This window comes from Propithecus coquereli, unplaced genomic scaffold (genome assembly GCF_000956105.1).
Source record: "Propithecus coquereli isolate 6110/MARCELLA unplaced genomic scaffold, Pcoq_1.0 Scaffold126, whole genome shotgun sequence".
NCBI classification, from domain to species: Eukaryota; Metazoa; Chordata; class Mammalia; order Primates; family Indriidae; genus Propithecus; species Propithecus coquereli.
In genome coordinates, this window is record NW_012136747.1 from 5,052,120 (window position 1) to 5,076,809 (window position 24,690).

Below are 24,690 nucleotides of genomic sequence, written 5' to 3' on the forward strand. Positions count from 1 at the left end.
GTTGCAACATTTTATTAAGTTAAGAAGGTTCATGGGACAGGAGAGAAGTGCCTTCATGGGTGGCTCCAGGAGTTCCATGCCCAGCACCCCTTCCTCAGAGGTGGGGCCATCGGTACAGCTGCTGGCTCCCTCTGTCCATCTGTCCCTCTGTCCAGAGTCCCAGGGTATGAGTCCATTCAGGGCGGAAGTGTTAGTAGGAGGTAGGGTAGGAAGAGGGTGGCTGGCTCCCTGCCTCTCCCCACCGGAGACAACCCACCATGGCCGCTGCCTGGGCCCCTGCTAGAGCCTTGGGGACAGGCCACCAGCCCCGAAGCCCAAGCAGGAGGTGGCTGGAGACAGAGCGGGAGCCAGGGTTGGAGGCACACGGCCACTGGGAATTGCTTTTTTTTTTAAAGTATAAAGTGTTTTGGGGAAAAAAAAGGAAAAAATCTATATAAAAATCTCTTCACATATAAAATCCTGAAGAAGGTGCAAGGTAAGACCCAGTGCGAGGGGCGCGCTCAGATACGCAGAGTGTGTGTGTGCGTGTGTACATACGTGTGTGTGTGTGTGTCTGTGTGTGTGTGTGTGTGTGTGGTGGGTGTGAGTGAACGTGTGGCCCACAGAGGGTAGGGGAAAGCTTGGCTTCTGACGTCCATCCAGCAGGGAAGGAGGGCGCTGGTCCTCTCGCGCTGGAGGGTGTGCAGCTGGGTGGACCACGAGGACCTGGAAGGCAAGGGTGGGCCGGGCTGTGGCCAAGCCGGCAAGTGGGTCCTTAACCTCCTCCCAGCCCCGACGGCGGAGCCACGTCTGCTCCTCTGGGTTTCTCCCCAGACAGCCTGGCCCACAGGGTGGCCTCGCTCATGCGCCTTAGGGAGTCACAAGGACTTGTCAGAAAAAGGACACTCTGGGTGGACGTGGCATTAGGAGAGGCATAAGACAAACGCTTTAGGCCCTGCTACATCAAGAACAACTGCGAGACGCCATTGCACAGTCTCGGCCCTGAGGAGCGATGTCTAAGGGGCGACACTCGGAGGGAGGAACGCTGGGAGCTCAGCCACGTGCCCCTGGATCTGCCACCAGGAGGGGCGGGAACTATTCGGAGTCAGGCTGGCGATCTGCGCTGCGCTCCGCGCTGCGCTCCCACCTCCGAGGGAACGTGCTCAAGCTGATCGGCAGCCTCTGCCCCAGTCTGGCTGGGTCTCCCCGACAACCCCGTGTTGCTGGTGCCATCGTCCCACTCACAGGAAGGGAAATGGAGGCCAGGAGAAGGAAGTGCCATGGTCCAGGTGGCCCACTGAGTCAGGTGTGGGTGAGCTGTGAGCTCACACCTCCAGGCCTGGGGTCCCCTCGGCTTCACCCCGAGCACCCTGGCGGGCTCGCGCCCCGGCACCCACCTCTACTCAGCCAGGCTGTTGCGCATCGACTCCTTCTCTTGCAGGGCAGCCATGGCGAGGCGCAGGTGCTCCTTCAGCTGCTCGATCTCCCGCTCTGATCGCGTCTTGATATGGTTCAGCTCCACGTAGACATCCTGGTACTTTCCCGAGGCGAAGCGCTTATCCTGAGGGGCGGGGAGGGGGCTATGAGGGCACAATGACACCCCCTCCCCACCTGCCCTCCTGGCACATGCCTCCTCTGCTCCTGGCCAGCCAGCTGAGCAGCCCCCACATTTCATCCCCTCAGGTGGCCCCCAGGTGGCCCCGGCACTGGCACACCCCTCCTGGTACTACCCAGGGACACAGGCTGCACTGCCACTTTCATCCCGTTCGAGAGCTGAGAGCGGAGGTGAAGCTCGTGCCCAAGTTCATAGGGCAGCGAGTGGCCGGGATGAGAAGCAGGCCGGCCTGGCCCGGTGCTCAACCTTTCAGTGAGTTCCTGCTGCCCGTTCTTCAAGCGCAGCGTGCACAGTGCCAGCTCGCACACACTCACAGAGCTACCGACACACCCATTTCCGGCCCAAACTGGCAGAGGGCGCCAGTGCAGGAACGCAGCAGCCAAGGGTGGCCCGGGCAGCCCACGGACTCAGCCCGGGGCCTGAATCTGGCCCTTCCAACTACTGGCAACATGGCTTATTCCTCCCTGGGATGCAAGCTCCGCACGGCAGGGATTTTGGTCTATTTTGTTCACGGCTATGTCCCCAGCACCTAGCACCATGCCTGGCACACTGTAGGTGCTCAGTAATAATAAATTAATTAAGTAATGCTGCATAAATAAAAGCAAGTGTGGCCCTGGGCAAGTCACTTCCCCTTTCTTAGCCTCAGTTTCCCGGTCGGTAAAGGCGGATGATGACACCTCACGGGAGAGGCACCAGAGAGCCTGAGAAGTACGGAGGCGAGGAGGGTGCCTGCACAGAACAGACGCTCACAAGATGGACATCCAGGTGGCTCCGGAGGCCCCTGCCCTGCTGACACCCCGCCCTGGCAGCCGGGACCTACCTTCTGCATTGTCTGCAGCTCGTCCCGGAGGCACTGCACCTCCTTCTTCAGGTACTGAAGTTCATTCTCCTTCACTCGCAGCAGCACCTGGGGTCACGGCGGCAGGCTGACCCAGGGCCAGAGGCCCACAGCGCCCCGTGGCCTGGCTTCTTCCTACCGCGAGCCCCTAGAAAGCAGCCCCCAGCCTGCACCAAGACCCCCTACCTCCCGAGCCAGACTCCTCCAGCAGGCCCTTCTGATCCTCTCCCTTGCCCTCCCTCCCTCCCCCACCCCCCGTGCAGACCACGCGAGCGGGCACCTACGGCCAGCGCTGCTGCAGCTCCCGCACAGTGCCAGGCCCTTGGCGGGGGACAGTGGGGTTGAGAGGAGGCTGTGTGTGGCCCTGCTTAACCCAGAGCGGGAGGGGCCTCCCCCCCTGCGGGGCAGGTGTTGCTGACTTGACTGAAAGGGAGACAGATTTGCTGGGACTGGGGCCAGCCTGCCTGGTTCAAATCCCAGCTCGGCTGTGCGACCCTCAGTAAGGTACTGACCACCCTGTGTCTTAAGTTTCCTCAACTGTGAAATGGGGATAGTAACAGCATCTAATGCGTGGGGGTGTTAGGAAGATTTGGTGGGTGCACAGACAGAAAGGGCTTGTAGAAGCTCTAGATACCGAGCGAAGCCTGATGTGAGTGTCTGTTAAAAAAATAAAAGAGGCCGGGCGCGGTGGCTCACGCCTGTAATCCTAGCACTCTGGGAGGCCGAGGCTGGTGGATTGTTTGAGCTCAGGAGTTCGAGACCAGCCTGAGCAAGAGCGAGACCCCGTCTCTACTAAAATTAGAAAGAAATTAATCGGACAACTAAAAATATTATAGGAAAAAAAAATTAGTTGGGCATGGTGGCGCATGCCTGTAGTCCCAGCTACTCGGGAGGCTGAGGCAGGAGGATCGCTTGAGCCCAGGAGTTTGAGGTTGCTGTGAGCTAGGCTGACGCCACAGCACTCACTCTAGCCCGGGCAACAGTGAGATTCTGTCTCAAAAAAAATAAATAAATAAATAAATAAAAGAAAATACTAGGGTGATCCTGGCGTCCCCTCCGCCATTTTCTCAGTCCAACTTCTCCCAGTAAGGGAGGTGCTAATGCCATTTTACAGATGAGCTACCAGGGTTCAGAAAGTGGGGGTGACATGCCCGAGTCACATAGAAGGTAGGTGACAGGACCCGGATGGGAGGGTGGGACTCTGGTTGCTGGGCGCATGGCAGGTGTTCTGGCTTAGCTGGGTGGCCCAGCACCTGGGTGCTTCCCGCTGTAGGTGACATGCAGCCCGTTAGGGGCTCGCCCACAGCCCCAGGCCCCGAGTACCCCCGGGCTGCCTGGCACAGGGGCGGGTGCTCACCTCCAGCTCGCAGGAGCTCCGTTCGTTGCTGCGCCCACAGCCGTTGCCCTGGGAAGCGATGAAGCTGCGCAGCCGGTCGATCTCCTCCGACAGGCGGACATGCAGCTCCTGGGACGGTGAGATGGTCAGGCAGGGATGCTGGGACCCACCCATGCCCCCGGCCTCCCCGGGGCCAGGCCCACCTGGTTGTGGCGCAGCAGCTCCTGGCCCTCCTGCTGGCAGCGCCGCAGCGTGTGCTCACGCTCCTCAGCCTGCCGCGTCAGGGCGCCGATCTCCAGGCACTTCTGGGAGTACTGCTCCGACAGTACCTGCAGCTCCCGCTTCAGCGCCTCCACATCTGACCTGCCCCGGAGGAGGAGGGAAGGACGGCATGGGCTCCCTTGCTCGTGCCAAGCCTGGAGTCGGGTCACGGCAGACTCAAGGCCGCTCGGGACGCTCGGGTTCCTTCCCTAGTTTTGCCTTCAGCCTGCTGTGGGGCTGCGAATCAATGAGTCTCTCTAGCCTGCAGGTGCCTCCTCTCTGAGAGGGTGGCTTGGAGGAGCCATCTCTAAAGCCCCTGCAGCGCCAACATTCCAGAACTCTGCTCAGTGGCAGGGAGACACCTACTGGTCAAGAGTGACACTGCAGCCCAGCTCTAGGGGACCCTAGCGGGGTGAAGAGCAGGGCACAGGCCAGGACTAGCCGGGACAAGAAAGGGCCTGAAAAACTATCTGTGAGGACTGTTATGGGGGTCTGGCTGAGGCCTCGCTGTTTCTGAGACCCCTCCTCGCTGTCCATGAGAGTGGAGGAGGGGTCTCAGCTGAGGGCAAAGTGATGAGTCCTCTGCCAAGGGGCCTCAAGAAAGCTCCCCAACTCATTATAGGCAGTGGGGCCCAGGCGCCATCTTACTGGTGCTGCTTCCGGAGGCCATCCGGGCCCTGCTGGAGGCTCCGTGTTTTGCTCAGCTCCCGGCTCAGCTCTTCCTGGTAGGCCTTCTTCATGGCTTCGATGGCTGGAAGCAGGGCAGAGAGGCAGAGAAACTGGAGAGCGGTCAGCAGCACCAAGATGCACCCCCTCTGAGACTCCCCATGTACCAGTGGGGACAGGACCAGGGAGTGGTGTGCAAAGAGCACTGGACCAGGAAGCCAGAGCAGCCCAGGCTGTGTCATGAACTGAGTGGCTCTGGGTAAGTTGCTCAACCTCTCTGAGCCTATCAATCGAGGGAGGATAATCTTGTCTACTGAACCCTGCTGGGGAGACACCTCAGTGAGCACTGGTACCTCTGGTTGCTAGTGATCTCTGGGTAAGACCCTCACAGTGCACCATCCCTGCAGGACCTGGAGCGCTCTCGACAAAGCCCATCTGCCTCACCCAGCCTCGTGGTCAAGAGCTCTGCAGTCAGTACAGATCTATGTGACTCTGCACAGGTGAGTTAACCCTTTGTGCCTCAGGACCCTTATGTGGAAAATGGGGATAACAACAGCACCTTCCTCCACGGGGTTATCGGAAGATGTGCGTGGAGCACTTAGAACAAGGTGTGGCTCAGAGTACATGCCCAAACGTTAGCTCCTGCCAGGCTTATTTCTCAGACTGTGAGCCCCCCAAAACCGAGGCTTTCTTCACACCCACACAGGTTGTTGTGAGGATTAAACAAGCTTCATCCAGAGTTTTATCCACAATTTCAAAATCCCAAAGCTCCGAACACTGAAAGTTTCTCATCACTCTTTTGGAGGCAATCCCCGACCTGAGTGGACATGAGGCTACTTGTGAGCTTTATTCTGCCCCCTAATGTGACCTTCATCAATTTCACTGCTAGATTTCAGGGCAAAGCCCAGACCCTGCTGCGGGCCATGGAGTGTCTAATAAACGGTGCCTGCGCTGGGCAGTCTTCCTAAAACGCAAAACCCATGGCCCCAAGGCTCAGCTTGAGTGTGTGGAGCACTTGGCAAAAGCACCAGCAGGCTGTGAGCTCCACATCAGGTGACCCCCGTCTGCCACTCCTGTTACTCTGCAAGCCCCCTGGTGGTGCCTAGGATGCTCCCGGCACACAGCGCAGTGGACAGAGGGTGGGTGGGAACAGTCTGCCATCTCAGGCATTTCCTGTTGCTGGCTTGGGAGAGCAGAGGGTGGGGTCCAAGCACGGCTTTGCAGTCAATGTTTGGGCTCCAAGTCCAGCTCTACCACCTCTAAGCTGCGCCATCTGGGACAAGTCACTAACCTCTCCGAGCACCTGTTTCCTTATTTGTAAAATGGGGCCACTCCCTGGGGCGCTGCGAGGACTAAGGGTGCCCCCGGGGGAACGTGTGGGCCCAGCACCTGGCACACAGTGGGCTTGGGCAGTGCTCACACCTTCCCCCCACTGTCCCGAGGGTCTGGCCGTGTGCCAGGGAGACGGTACTCCCAGGAGGGCAGGTCTGCTGCTGGTCAGTAGCTCTCCCCCAGCACATGGCCAGTGTGTGGCTTGAGGCAGGCTCCCCAGTGGCTGCAGGCTCCTGAGGAGAGGAGTCACAACCCATGGTGGCAGGAAGTCTTTTAAGGCCTCAGTTTTCCCTTTTTTAAGTAGGGCCAGAGGCCAGTTCTGGGGGCTTCCAACCTCCTCCTGACCCCTTGCCCCAAATGCGGCACTGAGACCTCTGCCCCTTATTGAAAATCCTCCCCTGGTCGGCAAGGAGGAGCCTCGGCACGAAGGCTCGTGGCCCAGCCCGCTGTGCCGCACCCGCAGGGTCCACACCTGAGGCCGTGGCCGCCGTCTCCTCGGCCAGGAGCCACTCCTTCTCCTGCTGCAGCCGCTGCAGCTCCCGCTCATGGTGCCGCTGCAGCTCCTCCATCACCTGCTGGTGCGAGGACTCCATCTCTGCCAGGCTGCGCTCACACGCCTCCTGTGGGCCGGAGGCCAGGAAATCACAGGCTGCCCCCGCTGCCTGGGACAGTGGCCCTTCCCAGCCTCCAGGCGAGAAGCCTCAGGGGCAGGCGCCTTACCTCTCCCTGGACCCCAGCACCTCTGGCCCACCCCCGCTCCCACCCCCACTGCTCCCCATCCACAAACCTCACCGAGACTCAGGCCTCAAGCCCTCGGGGGACTCCCCATCCCGTCGGGTCAAGTTCCTGCTCCCACGGCCCACCCTGTGGACCCATCCCCGGCCCTTGTCTGCCAAGCAACCTCATAGTTACAAAAACCAACTCACAGCATGTTCACATCTCTGAGCGTCAGCTCATGCTATTCCCACTACCTGGAATGTTCCTTTGGCAACTCTCCCTTCCCAGGTTATTCGCTTCACCTGCAGCCCAGTTTCAATGCCTCTCTTAGCTCTGTCTCTGGGCAGCCTCCTCCCTGCCTCCGAAGGTTCTGCTTCCGCCAAACCGTAAGTTCCCCGAGGACAGGGAATATCTGACCCAGCCCAGTGAGGGCCCGACTCGGGCAGGTGCTCAGTAAATGAGCTGGAATGGATGACTCAATAGGAAATGGGGCAGAGAAGACTAGATGGGCGAGTATATAAAAGACCGATAATACCCACTGCTGGGAGCGCCCACCATGACTGTGTGTGGAGTGGGGGGCAGTTTGGCGGCATCATCGCATTTTTAATGACCCCATCCTTGACCTAGAAGTTCCACTCCTAGGAATGATGCCACAGAAAGCCACATGTATACAAAGACTCCTGGACAAGGGGATTCCCTATGGCAACAGATGAAAACTGGAAACAACCTAAATGCCTATCGGGGAACCTTTAAATAAATGATGCGGCCTCACAGAGGCCCCAGGCAGCTGTTGAAAGACAGAGCTGCCCGTGTGACTGCTGTGGAAAGGCCCGAAAGGTAGGTGATGACTGGCTTCCGACAACACATACGGAGCGACCCCAACGTGGGAACACCGCACAGAGCTGTACATCCGAGTGTGTGACTGTGAACGCACAGGCGTCCACGCCACCTTCTCCCCGGAATCTGCCACTGTGTCACGGTGTGGCCAAGGGAAATTCTGGCTGCAGAGGGAATTAGTTTGCTGATCAGCTGACCTTAAAAGCAGGAGATTATCCTGGATTATCCAGTGAGCCCAAGGTCATCACAAGGGTCCTTAAAGGTGGGTGAAGAGGGCAGAAGGGAAGGGTCTGAGGGAGGTGTGGCCAGGAAAGAAAGGTGAGAGATGTGTGAAGGGAGGACTGGACTTCCCCTTTGCAGGCTCTCAAGATGAAGGAAGGGGCCACGAGCCAAGGAACGCGGGCGGCCACCAGAAGGCAAGGAAGCGGAGCCCAGGCACAGCCTGCAGAGGGACGCGGCCCTGCCGATGCCTCGACTATAGCCTGACAGGGCCATGTTAGGCTTCCAGCCTGCGAAATCGTAAGGTAATAGATCTGTGTTATTTATGCAGCTGTGGTAATTTGTTGCAGCTGCCACAGGAAACAAACACAGACAAGTGGCCATGGTCACCAAGGTGACCCCTGGGGCGGAGCCTGCAGCAGAGGGAGTGGGCATGTGTTCATTTCCAACCTTTTAATTTGTATGAATTATTTGTGAAAATGTAAACATATTTTTATGTAATTAAAAAACTGCTGCCAGGCGTGGTGGCTCACACCTGTAATCCTAGCACTCTGGGAGGCTGAGGCGGGTGGATCGGTCAAGGTTAGGAGTCGAGACCAGCCTGAGCAAGAGCGAGACCCCGTCTCTACTAAAAATAGAAAGAAATTATCTGGACAACTAAAAATATATAGAAAAGATCAGCCGGGCATGGTGGCGCATGCCTGTAGTCCCAGCTACTTGGGAGGCTGAGGCAGGAGGATCGCTTGAGCCCAGGAGTTTGAGGTTGCTGTGAGCTAGGCTGACGCCACAGCACTCTACCCAGGGCAAAAGAGCCAGACTCTGTCTCAAAAAAAAAAAAAACTGCTTAAGGTCATTAAAAAGGGAAGGGGGAGAGGCAGGGAAGACACTGAGGCACAGAGGGCCAGAGGAGGGATCCTGTGTCCCCCACAGCTCCAGCAGGCCAGCCTGGGGGGAGGGCAAGGGCCAGGAGTTCCCAGCGAAGGTGTCTGTCCCACTGCGCCTCTGCACCTGCCCTCTGTATATCCCCCTACTTAGGACAAAACACTTGGCTTTGGAGTCGCACAGACTAGGTCCTAGTCCAGGCTGCACCTCGGGAGTGAATCTGAACAAGCTCCTGCCTTTTGTGAGCTCCGTCTCAGCATCTGTGAAACAGGCCTCACAAGAGCAGCCCCTGAGGCCCCCTGGGCACGGGCAGTCCCTGAAGTGCGCAGGGAGGGAGAAGGGCAGCCACCACGTACCTGTGCTAAGCCTGGCAATATTGGGGGGTTTGGAGGAGCTACTGCTCTTCAAAGGGCCTGGCCGGCTGGCAGACCCAGTACCTAACAGAGGTGCAGGGCTGATGTCAGGAGGGGGAACCAGCTCACGAGGCAGGGCCCCTAGAAGGCCAGGCGCTGCTCTCTGACCTACCCTCCTGAGTGCCCCAGGTGTCCTGATACTGGCTGCCACCTCTGACATGGCCCCCACTACAACAGGAGTGAAGGAGGAGGCGCTGAAGTCCAGTAGGCAAAGCCCCAGAGCCCCCGACAGCTGTCCTGCAGTGGCAAGCCCCCGCCCCACCCTGAAAGAGAAGAGCCCACCCAGCCTGAGATAGCTGCTGGGCAATCTCTCCCAGCTGTCACCTGTCCAGGTCCTCTGAGTTTCCAGCTGCCTCCTCCTGTGCCTGAGGGGACACAGATGACTCAGCTCCTCTTCTCTGACGCTCTCTGCATCTGGGGTCACTCCCACACCCCAGTCTTCGGCTCTGCTTCCCGATTATTCCCTTCTCACCTCCCACCCCCCAGCTGCCCCTGCCCTGCCCCCCAACCTAACAGAGAAATGACAGCCTTTGGAGCGTCCCATGGGGCCCCTAGGCACCAGGCAGCCTGGATTCCAGACACAGGCCTGCCTACAGCTCAAACACCACACCCCTCTCTGGGCCTCAGTCTCCCCACCTGTAAGCCGAGAAGCCAGAGCAGTGCTTTGCAAACCTCACTTTAGCGGCAGAAACCTTTCCCAGAGAAAATCTAAAGCGGGTTCTGAGAGTAAAGTGGACAAGGAGGGAGCTGCTCAGGTCTCGGGTGGGTGTGACTGGTCCACCCAGCCCCACCACCCAGAAAGCAGCCCTGGGAGCTTCCCAGAGGCAGCACAGCTGGAAGCCCCCTGGCTGGGGGCCTCTGACATCTCCCCATCACCTCAGGCTGTGGTATTGGGCCCAACCCCCTCTCTGCCTCGGGGGAGGCGTTGACAACTGGGCCCCTCCTTCACCCCCAGCATCAGGCCTTAACCCCCCTGCCCTATCTCCCTCCAGCTGAACTCTCCATCTGCCTCAGCCCTAGCCGGCCCTGGCCTTGTGTGGCGGCCCCAGCTGCAGGGCCCCAGCGGGCACCCCTCTGCCTCCTGCAGTCCCAGTGATGGAGTCCTAAATTCTCCCTCCAGACCCCATGACGTTCCACTGTCCTTCAACTATTGTCCTGGCTCCTTCTGCCTGGGCCTTGCCCTAAGCACCCCCCTCCACTCCTAAACACTTTCCTGATGTCACTGTCAGATCCCAAACCCCCTAAAGTCTGTGGAATGAGATTCTAACTCAGCTTGGCATTGGAGGCCCTGGGCCTTCCACCTCACGCCCCAGCCAACACCCTACACACATGCCCTGCTCAGCTCAGCACCCATCTTTCAGGAAGCCTTCCCAAAAGCCCCTCCTGTGATCTCCCCCTGGAAGCTTCTAGAAGGCTCCACCTGCCCAGGGCCTAGATCCCAGCATTCTTTTCTCATTCAGGCTGCTGACTGCAGACAGCTGATTGTTAAATTTTTATAAACTTTTTGAAGCAGTTGTTATGCACAGCCAATATTAAGAATTAAATTTAGGCTGGGCGTGGTGGCTCACGCCTGTAATCCTAGCACTCTGGGAGGCCGAGGTAGGAGGATCCTTTGAGCTCAGGAGTTTGAGACCAGCCTGAGCAAGAGCGAGACCCCGTCTCTACTAAAAACAGAAAGAAATTAGCTGGACAACTAAAAATATATAGAAAAATTAGCCGGCCATGGTGGCTCATGCCTGTAGTCCCAGCTACTTGGGAGGCTGAGGCAGGAGGATCGCTTGAGCCAGCAGTTTGAGAGGAAAAAAAAAAAACCAAAGTAATAGATTTCAAAATGTTTCACTTCCTAATTATTTCACTGAATTTTATATGCTATGTGTTCTTGAGGTGATTCACATCTATGGTGTCTGTGTGGTGGAAATGCCATAGAATCATGTGCCATTTCTTCCCACGTCCGTGCTCGGGGACTTCATGCTGACAGCTCAACACCCACGCAATTGGGAGTATTTACACCATGGAAATTGGTAAATGTTACAGATCAGAGCTTGATTTATTGTTCTGTTCACTGCCTGGACTTAAGCAAGTGATGAAAAAATGCTAATAATGCAGATTAAACTTAAAAGTGTGTCATATCTATAACCATTACATTGTAAATAGAACAAAAAATTGCAGGAATTTCTCAATAGAAAACTGTTATTTGATTCAGCAAAGAAGTTGCTCACAACAATGACCAAGTTTCAACACACATCTTCTCATCTTACTCATAGGCATAAACAAAAACCTCAACCAGTATACGTGTTAGCGCTATAGCTGTTTCTTAACTAGTTATGGATACAGGAATATGGAAAAACCATTGAAAGCATTCTCAGAAAGATCCATTTGCTATACGAATTCACAATAAAAAGTATTATTTTTTATTTGTAAGTTATAAATTGTGTATTAAACATCCTTTATATCAGCAAAACTTATAATAAATTTATTTAAGTATATGTGTACACACACACACACACATTTTTTCTAGAGAGCTAGTTGTCTCAGTTGTGACAACCAAGTGTTTCCAGACATAGCCAAATGTCCCCAGGGGGACAAAATCACCCCAGTTGAGAACCGCTGTCCTAGGCAGGCGGTGAGCTCCCTGAGGGCCACTGGAAGCTCCCGTGTCCTGCAGACCTCCTTGTTTGGGGCCCCTGGCAGGTATAAGCAGAATTTCCCTGTGTTTAGGGAGCAACTCCCAGGACCACTGGCTCCCCAATTCCCCAGGGTGGTGCAGGGGAAAGGGTCCAAGTGCAGAGTGTCACACGGGGACTCACACACAGGCTCTGCAGTCAGCTGGACCCATGCTCAAATCCCACCTCTGACACCTGCAGGCTGGGTGACCTCGGGCAAATCACATAACCTCTCAGAGCTCAGTGGCCTTGCCTGTAAAATGGGCACAGTGATCATGCCCACCAGCTGTGGGGAGATTAAATGAAACGATGCATGTCAATGCCTCACACAGGTTCCAGCACACAGGAAGGGCTCCCAAAAACTTAGCTGTTTTATGGTAACACAGCAACCAGAAACCTGCCCCCATTCCCCACAAAACAGCTCCTCAGCCTTACCTGGGAGATGTAGCCCGGGGGAATGTGGCCATCCTCCAGGGATCTAGGTGCGTTCTGAGGAGCCTCCCCTCGGAGACGCCATGCCTCCAACTGGGCCCGAAGAGACTGCACCTGTGAGGGGAGGAGGCCAGGTCAGGGGGGGCCTGGAAGCGGGGAGGGGGCTGGTGGCAGGCAGTGAGGGCCCACAGGTTTCCAGTGCCACACAGATGCAAGCCCAGCTTCCCCGGGATGCTTAGGAGCAGCCCCAGGTTGGAGAAGGGCAAGCAGCCCTGGTGCAGAGCTGGCTGTTTCCCGGATGGCCAGGTCAATGATCTGGGAGAGCCCCAGCCCAGAGAAGAACAGACAGGGCTGGGAACAGACAACACGGTCAGAGGTATTTACCACATTATGTAGGTGGCCGGGGAAACAGCTTAGAGCCTCAGTTTTCCCATTGGGAGAACTGTGACGAGGTCTACCCTATAGGATCACGGGACTGCTGTGAGGAGTACGTGAGTCAACGTAGCTAAAGAGGGCCTAGGACAAGGCTTGGCATGTAGGAGATGCACAGTAAATGGTCTCTCCCTTCTCTTCCCCTTTTCCCTTCTCTGAGGCTGCTGAGGGCAGAACTAGGAAGAACAAAACAAAACACCAAGGTCCAGGGAAGAAGATTCAAGTTCAAAAGGAGTCTGAGGTGGGGGGCAAGGGCAACATACATAACCTAAACATCTGTACCCCCATAATATGCTGAAATAAAAAAAAAAAAAAGGAGTCTGAGGTGCCAGACAGTGGCTCAGGGCTGAGCTCCCCATCACTGTAGGTGTACAAGACAAATGCCAGAGCATGAATGCAGGGATTGGAGGGGTGCTGGTGGGCAAAGGGGCTCCCAGAGAGGCCAGCTGTTGTACCTACCTCCTTTTCCAGTGCCTCGTGGCTGTCACTCGAGGGCCCCCGGCGCTCCCCGCGGCTTTGGTTGAGCAGGGCAGTGAGTGGCACCCGCTTGTTCTCCCGCAGGGGCAGCTTCTCCAGCTCCTGCCACTTCTTCTCGATCTCCTCGCTGAGCCGGCTCTGCTGGTCCTCGGTGAGGGGGGCGCCCAGGCCTCGGCGTGGCCCCTCGCCAGCGGGAACCTCGGAGGCCCTGCTGTCTGTGGCCTCAAACCACTTGCGCCGCTCCTCAGAGCGCTGGGCCAGGTCCCGCTCCAGCTCCTCCTGCTTGGCAGGGCGGTCAGGAGCGCGGGCCGGGGTGCGGGCCCGCTGCGGGGAGCCCTGGGTCAGCGGGGAGAGCTCCACGTAGTCCAAGGACTGCCGCTGCCCATCTGCCTTCCGAGGGCCGCCCCGGCCGATGATCTCAGAGCACGCCCGCTGCTCCCCCGCCTTCAGGGGCCCCTTCTGGGTGCCGTAGCTGTGCAGCGTGTTCTCCTTATTACAGTCCGAGAGCCTAGGGCACCGGCAGAGTCACATCAGGCAGGACCTTGCCTGATCAGCCCCACAGTGGGCACTTCCGGAGCACCGTCCAGGTACCAGGGGCTGGGGACAGACCCCGGGAAGGAAGCAGCCCAACCTAGAGGTTGAGAACTCAAGCTCCATCGTTAGTAGACCCTGGGAACATATCAGCTTCACTACCTACCAGCACAGGGACCAGGGCATCTGGCTTCCCCTGCCCTCTCTGAGCCTCAGTTTCCTCATCTGTAATATGGAAGAACACCTCACAGGGTGGATATGAGAACTAGGTGGGTGGATGTGGAAAGCAACCAGGAGGCCCTTTACAAAAGGTGATCAATGGGTTAAACGTGTCAGAGACGGCGCCCTGGGTTCAGGGGGCTCACAGTGGAATAGCGGGGATGCCCACGGTCACTGCTGAGGAGGTGAAGACAGGGACCTCTGGGTGCACAGAACACAAGTTGCTAAGAATGAACAACTATGACGGTTCTCCTCTCCTTCCTCAGCCATTGCTGGGTACATGGTCACCTAGCCAAGAACTACACTCCCCAGCATCCCCTGCAGCTACGTGTGGCCACATGACTACATTCTGCCCAGTGGGCGTGGCAGGCAGCTCCCTTTAAAGGGCTGGGACTCCATGAGAACCTAAGCAGTCCCCTCTGGCCACACTGTGAGCTGAGGGCCACAGAGCTGCCCCACCAGGCCTGGACTGCACACCTCTGGACTGTTTCCTGGAGGAAGAAATAAACAACTGTCTCGTTTAAGCCATCGTGTCTGGGGCTTCTTTGTTAAAGCAGCCGAGCCTATATACTAAATAAGTCCCACTGCACAGGACTTCAGGGTTTGCAAAGGGCTCCAGGCACATCCTCGCACAAGCACAGACATGACACGCCAACGTGACAAAGGAGGAATCTGAAACCCAGGCGGGCAAGCCACTGGCCTAAGGCTGAACAGCCAGGGTGTGGCTGGGTTGGGGGCCTCTGGCTCACCCACTTCAACACCATGCTCTGTGTCTGCCGTCCAGCAGCTACGAGTCCCAGGTCCCCACGGGCGTCTTGGGGTTTCCACGTGTGGGGGCTCTGCCAACAGGTAACTCAGCCCTCCTGCTCCCCCTACCCAGGGCAGCCTCCAGAGGGAGTGAGCTCCCCACCCCAGGAGGAGTGTTTACCAAGGCCAGACTACTTAGGAAGCCCTCTCCCTGACACTAGCGTGGCCCCCACGGCACGGAGACAGACTAGCCACCCAGCAGGGGCTTTTGACCCACGAGCATCTTGCCCAAGGAGCCAAGGCCCCTTCCCAGTCTTCTAGGATGTGGGGGGATATAGAGGCATGGCAGATCAAACCTCAAATTCTCGATGTATTTCTGCATGAATGCCAAGAATGCTCATTGCCCTCTTCCCATTTTGTTGATAGAGAAACTGAGGCCCAGAAGTTATAGCCACAGGGCCCTCAGGTGAGTGCCCAGAACCCCACCCAGGGATGCATAGGTAAGTGCCTCCCCCAAAGCCCTGGTCCAGCTCAGCACATACTTGGTGACATCTGGGGCTGAAGCTGGACGCACAGTCTTCCTCAGAGCCTCGATCCAGTTCCGCCGGATGCCTGAGGTCATGGCCGACAAGGTATAGACAGCGTCCTTGGTCTGTAAGTCCACCCCATGGGTAGGTTGCCACATGACCAGCCGCATGGCTCTCTCCCCACCGTGGACCCCAGGGAGGGTGGCCCTTCCTTCCCAGGAAGTTATCTAAGGTCTTGAGTCTAGAGCAGGCAGGGGGCACAAAACTCCCTTCCATCAGCCTGGGGAAAGCCCCAACAGCTCCCCGGATAAGCTAATGTTGGCACTGGAGCTTCTGACTGGCTCTGAGCACAGAGTCTCTGGTAAATGAGCAACAGGGTGCCAGTCTCAATGGTGAGCCCCATTCAACACCAAAACCCCCTCGGGGGCCTCCAGATATGCTGTCCCCCACCATCGCCCTCCATGCCCCCTGCACCCAGCCTCACGTGGATCTGGAAGCCATAGTTGCGCTGCACCGCATACTCAGTGACGTCCGTGCAGGAACGCAGGTCGATCTCGCCATCCAGCTCATCGGCCTAGAGCAGGAGCACCCACTGTGGTCTGTGTGGGCCCTGGAAGACCCACTCCACAGACCCCAGCCAGGCCACCCCAGCCCCTTCTCGGGCTCCATCAGCACCTTATGGGGAGAGGTCCCCGACGTCTCACCTCCTCAGCGGTGGAGTCTCTGTAATACTTAAGGCTCGAATCCGTCAGCACAAACCAATGCTTCTTCCACTGCGAAGCAGAGGTGCTGGTGAGCGAGGGGGAGGGAGGCTGCAGGGAGGGAAGAATGAAAGAGCCCGTGTGTGCACTTCTGCAGGTGTCCTGGGCACTGCCAGGCTGACCATTCTGCACATAGTAGGGGCGGGGCGGCAGTTTAGGGTCAGAAAACCCAAATCTGAGGCCTGGCCCCTCCATTTCCTCTCTGAGCCTCAGGGGCAGCATCTGTGAAATGGGTAGGCTTCTCCTCCATAACCACAACTCCCTTTCCTTCTTGGAGCCCTTCTCTGATTTACTGATGCTCCCCACCCTTCCTGAAGATCGCCACGGCTCCTCAGGCCACCCTGCGCAGCACAGATCAGGGAGGGGTCGTGACCTGCGTAAGGCCACCTGCCTAGCAAGTCAGGGACTGAGTGGGACCAGAACATCGCAAGTCTTTTTCCATATGCCCCCTGGATCTCCACAATGGTCAAGAATGAAGGGCTCCCAGAGAGCAGGACTGGAAGGAGGCCCGGAGTAGGCGTCTGTGTGCTGGGCACGGTCTGTTTCTGTTTCCTCATCTGCGTAGTCACCCACACACGCAGCAGGTGAGGACGCGCTAATGCGCACCCTTACGATCTGCGATTTGGGCACCTTTCTGCAGTGCCTCTCTCTGCTCCAGCTGGGGTTGGGTTGGCGGGACACGTAGGAAAGGGGTGGGGGCACCAGAAGAGCCTGATATTACCCCAAGCTCACCCCACCTCTGGGCTCTGGTCACTCCACTGGAACACAAGTCGAGGTCCGCCCAATGCCAGGGTCTGTGCATGTCACCCAGTTTCCTGCCCTCCCGGGGTTCCCCACACCAAGCCCTGTCCACAATGTTTGTTGCTTCAAGTACTCAGCTTTCTTTCCTCAAGAAGATGGTAAGATCTCAAGGGTGTACAAGGATGACACTTTCTACTTCTTTCCACACCGCTTCCCCTGAGAAACAAGGTTTTAGCACCCAAGAGGCCTGGGTTTCAGCGGCTCCCTTGTTACTGTGTGCCTTTAGGCAAGTGTCTCCACTTCTCTGAGCTTCAGTCTTTTGACCTAGAAAGTAGGGCTACTAAGAAGTCCCTAAACCTTCTGCTGAGGTTAGAAGTGCCTAACCCCCCCTTGTGTGTCTCTCATGGCACTTGGCATAGGGAGGGATGCCAGGTTTTGGGGTCTTTTCTAGGAGGCTGGTCCTCTTAGCACCATTCTGCTCTCGCCGAGTGGACGGCGTGCTGCTGGGGACCTCCACTGTAAAGCAGGGCAGGGCTTCTATGCCAAATCATTTCTTTGGCCCTTCCAGGCCTAGTCTATGACTACCTGGGATGGAGGTGGATGGAGCTCCATGGGCCTCAGGCACCCTGAGTTCTAGACCTGGGTCTGCCCAAGGTGCTGCTGAGCCTGGAAGACACGGACACCTCGTGGGCCTGTCTCCCGCCTGTGCACCAAGTGGGGGGACTGGCTGAACTCCCAAGGCCCTTCCAGCTTGGACATTCCAAAACCCTGTGAGAGAGGCTGAGTAGCGGCCAGTTCTGGGTGGGGCCCATAATCCCTCTGCCCTCTGGGGACCCTGGGTGGGGAGGCCGGGAAGGGGTCACTGGCAGGGTGCCAGGCCTTGTGTGAGCCTGGACAGCAGCCACCGGCGGACGGGTGGCAGCCAGCGGGTATGGAAGGCTGTGGGCTGCAGGGAATCAAACATGTGGGCCGGAAACACAATGAGATTCCCTTTGGCTCTGAGCCCTCCCCGGCATGCGGGCCGCATGCAGACCCGAGCCACAGGCGCATGCAGGGCTGGGGTGGGGAGACGTCCCCTCCCAGGCAGGGTGGGCAAGGAGCCAGCTCCAGCTTCCAGGCTCCAGCCTGGCCGCCGAAAGAGCAGAGCTAGTGAAACAGCCACTGTCCCTTCTGGTTCCAAGGGCAGATATATCAGAGGAAGGGGAAGGTCAGTAGGTGCCAAGGGCTGTGTGGGACCTTTTCTATGCTTGATCTCTGTGACCTTGTTATCCACTTTGGAAACAGTCATCACTACCCATTGTGCCCATGTCACAGACGTGGCCACTGAGGCCTAGAGGAGGCTCTGACTCAGCCAGCAGGGCCCTGAGTTGCTGAGCCCCAGCCCTGTGGCTGAGTGTTTGGGAATCTGCGTGTGACAGCCAATCTCCGTGAGCCCTTCTGCCCAGACCCTCGACTCCCAGCCAAGGTCACCCTGAGGTGCGATGGCCAAAAGGTCTTTGGTGAGAGCAGGGGGTGGGGCACAGGGCGTGAGGGGCTAGGTGCCAGGTGGCCTCCACTCCTGCGGTGTGTGTCACTTTCACACACAGCAGACTGCTCCAGGAGGCACAGAGATGGCCGGCAGCCTCTGCCCCCACCTTGGACCCACCCCCACAGCCAGAGGCCAGGGTCTCTAGCAGGCTGGTCATGCCAGGGGACAGCTCAGCCTCCTGGGCTGTCCTTGAGGGCCCCACAGCGGCACAAACCAGTCTCCTCCCACTTCCTCCTCGGCCCTCCTACCTCTCCAGGCTCGTCCAAGATCGACATCCATCCCTTCTTGAAGTTGAGCAGATCGGGCTGCAGGGAGATGAGGAGGCAGATGAGTCAGGCCCAGCAGGAAGCCAACTGGGGCTGGAGAGGAAGGCATGCTGTACCCATCCTGCCCCCAAGTCCTGCAGGACTGAGGTCCTGGGAAGCCAGTCCTGAGGGCGGGGGACCCAGGTGACCCCCCCCAAACCAAGCAGGCTACCTAGCCACTGAGGCAGCCTGGGCCCCTTTCCCCAAAATCCAGCATTCTCTGGGAGCCGTGAGCGCTGGGTGGCTGACATATACACCACAGATAGCCAAGCTTCCCCACCAGCCCACCCACTCATCCGAGAGTGGGAGACAGGCGGCTGGGGGAATTCTGCCTACAAAGAGAGCCCCAGAAAGCCCAGAGAACAGCCCAGCCCAGCAGGACTGAGCAAACCATCCAGCTCCTCTCTCTGACGCAGCCCAGGCAGCCTGCTAGGAACGTGCCTACTGCTCCTGCCCACCCCGACCCACTTACCCGCCTGTGGTCCAACCAGTCCCACCCTTCTCTCATCTCCTGGAGACCCTGGAAGGTAGAGCCAGTCCCAGGCTGGGGTCAGAAGCCCTTGGACCACCCTAGATCACTTTGGGAAGGCCAGGGCAATGGCACCTCAGTCACAGCAAGCCCTACCTTCCGGGTGCTGCCCGGGGGAACACAGCGCTGGGGCCTGGGGGGTCCCAGCTGCAGCATGTTCCACGGGGGCCTGTGCCAGGCACCCCCGCCCAGGCCTAGATGAAGAAGCTGCTCATCTTGGCATTTTCCTGACCATGTCCATCTGGTGGGTGCCAGCCACCATCCCTGCCTGCTGGGGAGACCTCTCTCATCTAGGTCCTGGTTCCTCTGTGGTGTCAGCTCCTGCCCAGTGGTAAGGAGGAGAGCAGGGCGGGCCAGGCTGACGGGCAAGGAAGAGGCGGCCACCTGTTGCCATGGCTCTGAGCCCACCTATCAGCACCTACATCACGGCCTCACCAGGCCAAGGTGTCTGGTTGCATGGAGGGAGCCGGTGGCATGGCTCAGTGGGGTGGGCAGTGACAGCGGCAGCTGGAAACCAGAGCCACCTGACCTAGCCACCTCTCCTGACCCGCCCTCCTCCCGGGGAGTCCTTTCTCAGGTGGAGGAAGTGGACCAAGAGGGGCTTGGGCTGCTGTGGATCCAGAACCATCCACAGCCATGGTCGGGGGATGTCAGCAGGCTGGCAGCCTCACCCCTACCCACTGCATCTCAACCCCTCTCTGCATACCTGTCTGAGGGAGGGGACACAGGCTCTGCTCAGAGCTGGGAAACCTGGGGCTGTACTCATCCTGGCTGCTCTATGTCCTACCCACCCAGTCTCCTGCCTGGGACAGAAGCTGCCCAGAGTGGTCCCAAGCTAAGACAGAAGACTGATGACCACACCTTGCTCCACTTCTCTTCAGTCTGGGACCTCCCGTGGCCCCAGGGCCTAGAATGGGGCCTAGCACAGCAGGCATCAGGGAAAACTTGCTGAATAAATAGCTACCCTCTTTTACCTCCCTGATCTAAACTCCTGTATTTTGGGGGCAGTCCCCCCACCCCAGCTTCCTGGGCCCATGAAGCTGGCATCACTGGGGGGGCCAAGCAGGGCAGGCCAGTCAGACTGGGCCAGTGCTGGGACAGCAGCCACAGGCTCCAAGAGGCTAGCCAAGGACTCCCCACCCGACTGACAGGCTGGGACCCTAGGGGCTGCCTGGGAAGTGGAGTCGCCGTGACCTTCCTAAGTCACACAGCCCCTTTCTAAGCCCTGGCTGCCTGATGTGGCAAATGAGGGGGGTGTCCTGCTCTCCCCCAAGCTTTCTGAGAGGACTGAATGTGCCTATACACGGAGAAGCCTGGTGACCCTCCAGAGGCAAGTACAGGTACCACATGCCATGTCAGGCACAACATGGCACAGCAACCTTGGGGAGAGGAGGCCCGCCATTGAGTTTTTAAAACCCCCTGTCCCCCTCCCCACCGCAGGGAAACCTGCCCCAGGGTGGAAAGGTCTGGTAACCTCACACATGGCTGCTCCGCCGGCCTCTCTGCCAGCTGCAGGAGCCTCAGCTTATCCTCCTTCCTGTCAGGAGCACTGACAGCTTCTCACAGCCCGGCGCCCCCACCTTGGCCAAGGCCAGTCCTGCCTCCTGCCTGGACCACAGACACAGCCCTGCTAAGCACATTCTGCCAAGGGGACTCACTCAAAAAGGCCTAGCATCGCAAGCCTGCTTAAAATCTCTAGGGATGGCTCCAGGTGGCTTCAAAACAAAGTCCAGCTGCTTCGGGGTGGCACAACAGCTGCAAAGCACTCTTCCAGCCTGGCCTCTCCTTGCTGAGGGGCCCCCCATTTGTACCACCGTACAGGCCTTGCGGATCCCCAGTACGCCAGGACTCCCAGCCCTTCACACATGCCCATGTCCTCTGCCTGAAACCCTGCGCAGGCCTTAAGACCAGCTTAATTGCCACCTCTGAGGTCCCCTTCCCAGTGTGTACCACACACCACACCACTAGCTGCCCCTGTGATGCTCTCCCACAGCCCCCTGGGGAGGCCTCTGCAACATCCCTGATTATCTGGAGGCCGTTTATTTATCCCTCGCAGGCTAGACTAGTCGCCACGCAAAGTCGAGAACATGCGCTGTTCACCCCCCAGGACCAGGAACAGACAGGGGGCTCAAGGAGTCTTTGTGGAAAAAAAGAACTTTTAAAAAAAGCAACAGGCACTATTCTAGGCCAGGAAATCAGCTGCAAATGAGAGCTGTGGCCCCTTCCTGGTGGATCTTAGGAGAGACAGACAGTAAACAAGTGAGCAGGTATATAATTTGACGCCAGGCAGTGGCTGGGGAACGCGGCTCCGGGGCAAAGCTGCACCCAGGCTAAGGCAAAGTGGGGAAGAGGATCCTGACTCCAGGCCCAGCCCCAGCATCACCAGTCACCCACTCACACACCTGTGCCACTGCTCTGTACAGACCCCTGAGCCCAGGGCATGGGGTCATGGAGAGGGCCGGGGAGAGGAAGAGGGTGTATAGGAGGAACACCAGCTTGGAGCAGGCTCAGGTCTGAATGGAGGCCAAAGTGAATCCAGTGAGCCTTATTGTTTTTTTGGTTTTTGGTTTTTTGAGACAGGGTCTCGCTCTATCACCTGGCCTAGAGTGCAGTGGTGTCATCACAGCTCACTGCAACCTCAAACTCTTGAGCTCAAGTGATCCTCCTGCCTCCTGAGTATCTGGGACTACAGGACGCGCCGCCACACCCAGCTGATTTTTCCATTTTTTATACAGACGAAGTCTCGCTTTTGCTTAGGCTGGTCTCAAACTTCTGACCTCAAGTGATCCTCCGGTCTTGGCCCACCGAAGTGCTAGCATTACAGGCGTGAGCCACTGTGCCCAGCCCCAGTGAAGACTGTTAGTGGTGATCATGAGCCTCTTCTGCTCCAAAACCTTTCGAGGCTCCCCACTGCCCCTGACCAAAGCCCATGCTGCTTTCCCGAGCTTTGAGCCCCTCCTTCCCTGCCCCCTCTCTATGCTGTCACCATTCCCCAAACATAACCACCAGCCTCGGTCCACACTGCTGGCTCCTCCCCAGGCCACCTCCACCTGATGAGGTCCTACAATCACAGGGGGACCTTCCTTGGGAAGCCCTCTTCCCACCAGCAGGGATGTGTTGTCCCTCCTCCAAGCACCCCACACGCTGCTTCCAGCAGCCTTACCCTACTGCACACACTGCACCAGGAGAGGCAACTGCGTACATGTCTTATCTCTCCCAGGAATGAGAACTGGGACAGACCTGGATATAAATTCTGGCTCAGCTAGGGACGAACTACATCACCTGCGGCATGTTACTTCACTTCTCTGCACCTTGGTTTCCTCATCTGTTTGATGGGGATGTTACCACCAACCTTAAAGGATCAAATGTGGTAACGTGAAGCACCCAGTTCAGGGCCTGGCAGGCACCCAGTGGGCAAAGCAAACACCCTCCTCCTGGCCTCAGGACACTGACTCAGCTCCTCCCCCCCCACATCCCTCTTGCTCCTGACAGGGAAGGGGAGGCTGCTGACGACAGGAAGGGCCAGCAGGGAGGTGGCAGGATGTGCGGAGGCTGAGGAAGTCCAGCGCAGAGGCCAGGCCATCACACTCACAGGGCAGGGGCCCTGAGGGCCACGCCCCCCAGCAGCCCAGCCCACTCCTCATCAGGGTCTCTACTTGAAGTAGGACGCACATGTGCACACACAGCCAGCTCATCCTCCCCCCAGGAGGGCCACAAGGCTGTCAGAGCCTCCCTAAGGCTCTGGCCAGAAATCAAAAGCAGCCCCACCCCTCCCCTCCCTTCCAGAACATCATGGTCAGGGGGCCGGACTGACCTAGAAAGGGGCTACTCCTTCCCTTACACTTGGGGTGACCTCAGGGAACTCACCAATGCCTCTCCCCACACCTCAGTTTATCCTGCTGTGAAATGGGGAGTACAGCGAACTCAGCTGAGAGGCTCAATATGATAATTAAGGCACAGGAATTGATAGAACTTGGGCAAAGCTCACCCCCATAAGAAAGGCAAACCCCTGACATCGCAGGCCTGCCCCACCCAAGGCCCCAGCGCTGCTGAGAGGGGGTAAGCCCGGGCGGACATGGTATCCCGCGCTTCAGACGTCCCAGGATGGGCTCCCAGATCACGGGGTGGGGCGGTCCCGCCCTTTCTCATTCACCCAACCTCGGGCCAGCGCCCACACAGGCGGCCACCCTTCCCAGGCCCGGGTCTGCGAGACCCATCGGAGCCACGGAGCGCCTGTTCCCAGCCCCAGGCGAGACCTCAGCCCCAGGCCAGGCCCATGTCCGCTCCTCCCGCGCCGCGGAGCCCTGGGAGCCCCAGGAGCTCCTGGCAGTTTGAGGGGATCAGGTCTTCCCTAGAGGACTGGAGGGGAGGTGGGAAAGGGTCGGCCCGAATCCACCCAGGACGGGGGCCAGAAGGAGGGGGTGGTGCCCAGGACGGGCAGTTCTCATCTCTTGGGGGTCGCCTGGGTTCCTAGGGGCAAGTCGGTGAGGGAAGGTGAGGTGGCGGCCGCGGGGAAGGTGAGGCAGGTCTGGCCGGCCCGAGCCTCTGAGGTCGCCCCGTCTTCCGGCCAAGACCACCCTCGGCATCGGGAAGTGAGGAGGGGGCTGCCGGGAGGGGGCGGCTCGGCCCTGCCTCGGCGGGGCGCGGAGGGCTGCCGGGGGCACTCACCGTCATGGCGGCGCCCCGGGGCGGCGGGAGCAGGAGGCAGCGAGGTGCGAGGGGCTCTCGAGCCGGGCTCCGCGGCGCGGCCACCCCGCCGCCGCCGCCCCTCTCGGCCGCCCGCCGCCGCTCCTCCGGCCCTTCCCTTCCCCGGCGCTGCCCCGGCCCCTTCCATCCGCCCATAAAACTTTTTTTTTTTTTTCAAACTTCCTGGGAGGACCCGGGCGGGCCAATGGGCGGCGGGGAAGCCGGGACAAACAGCGGCGGGGCGGCGGGCGGGCCAACCAGAGCGCGGGCCGGGCCGGGCCGGGGCGGGCCTGCCGCGACGGGACGGGCGCGCGAGGGCGGCCACTGCGGGCGGATGGGGCCAGAGGGAGGGGCGGGGAGTGTAGCGGCGGGCGGTGGCGGCCGGAGGGCGGGCCGGCTCGGCCACGGGCGCCTTGGGAGGAAGGGAGGGCCCGGCGCGCAGGTGACTCCGTCCGGCCACGGTGCGGGGGTGGAGGGGGACAGGGAGTGGCCCCTCGTCGCCCCGACGACGCTCCCCGCTCCAGCCCCGAGCCGCCCGACGGGGACGTGGGCAGAGCACCCAGTACTAAGGACTCAGCAGGTCCCACTCGCCGAACCCCGCTAGTTACCTGTGTAATCGACATTTGGCCTCATCACAGACCTGAGAAGGAAGTCTCCTTGTCCCCATTTTACTAAGGGAAAACGGACTTTCAGGGAGGTCACCCCGCTTGCCCAAAGTCACACAGTAAGAAGAGAGGAACTTCCTAGCAAGTAAGCTGGACACAAAGCGAGGTTTTGAATGGTAGGACCTCCCGCAAAGCCTACTCCTGACAAGCGGGTCCTTTTGGGTTAAGGGCTTCGTTCTGGGTTCTCGGGTGTGGGCACACACCCACTGCTCATGTTCCCAGAGTACTTGCTTGAGGATCTTTGCCTGCGGGAGTTAGTCCTGCAGATGAGGAGGGACCTTGGTGGAATGCGTTGCAAAATGCACGAAGTAGCTTTGTGGGATAGAGGTTCAAGCCGTCCGTTACCTTAGGC

The 24,690-nt window shown here is 58.6% G+C and overlaps 1 protein-coding gene across 3 annotated transcripts; it reads right to left on the reverse strand.

The window, feature by feature from the left end:
* Positions 1–392: 392 nt before the first annotated feature.
* TRIOBP (TRIO and F-actin binding protein) lies at positions 393–23,833 on the reverse strand. Of its 3 annotated transcripts, XM_012638019.1 has the most exons (14): positions 23,656–23,829; positions 18,402–18,458; positions 15,828–15,935; positions 15,608–15,697; positions 15,139–15,248; positions 13,082–13,607; positions 12,194–12,304; positions 6,500–6,647; positions 4,678–4,780; positions 3,972–4,131; positions 3,790–3,897; positions 2,415–2,501; positions 1,377–1,540; positions 393–705 (listed from the first exon to the last, which is right to left on the reverse strand). In XM_012638019.1, the coding sequence occupies exons 1-13, from the start codon at positions 23,827–23,829 to the stop codon at positions 1,379–1,381; spliced, it is 1,944 nt and encodes a 647-aa protein (XP_012493473.1). In that variant the 3' UTR covers positions 393–705; positions 1,377–1,378. The 3 variants fall into 3 exon arrangements, with proteins under 3 accessions (XP_012493473.1, XP_012493474.1, XP_012493475.1); XM_012638021.1 differs by lacking the exons at positions 393–705; positions 1,377–1,540; positions 2,415–2,501; ... (2 more) ...; positions 4,678–4,780; positions 6,500–6,647 and adding exons at positions 11,748–11,779; positions 11,903–12,044; XM_012638020.1 differs by lacking the exons at positions 393–705; positions 1,377–1,540; positions 2,415–2,501; ... (2 more) ...; positions 4,678–4,780; positions 6,500–6,647 and adding an exon at positions 11,484–12,044 and having other exon boundaries at positions 23,656–23,833.
* Between the last annotated feature and the right edge of the window lie 857 nt (positions 23,834–24,690).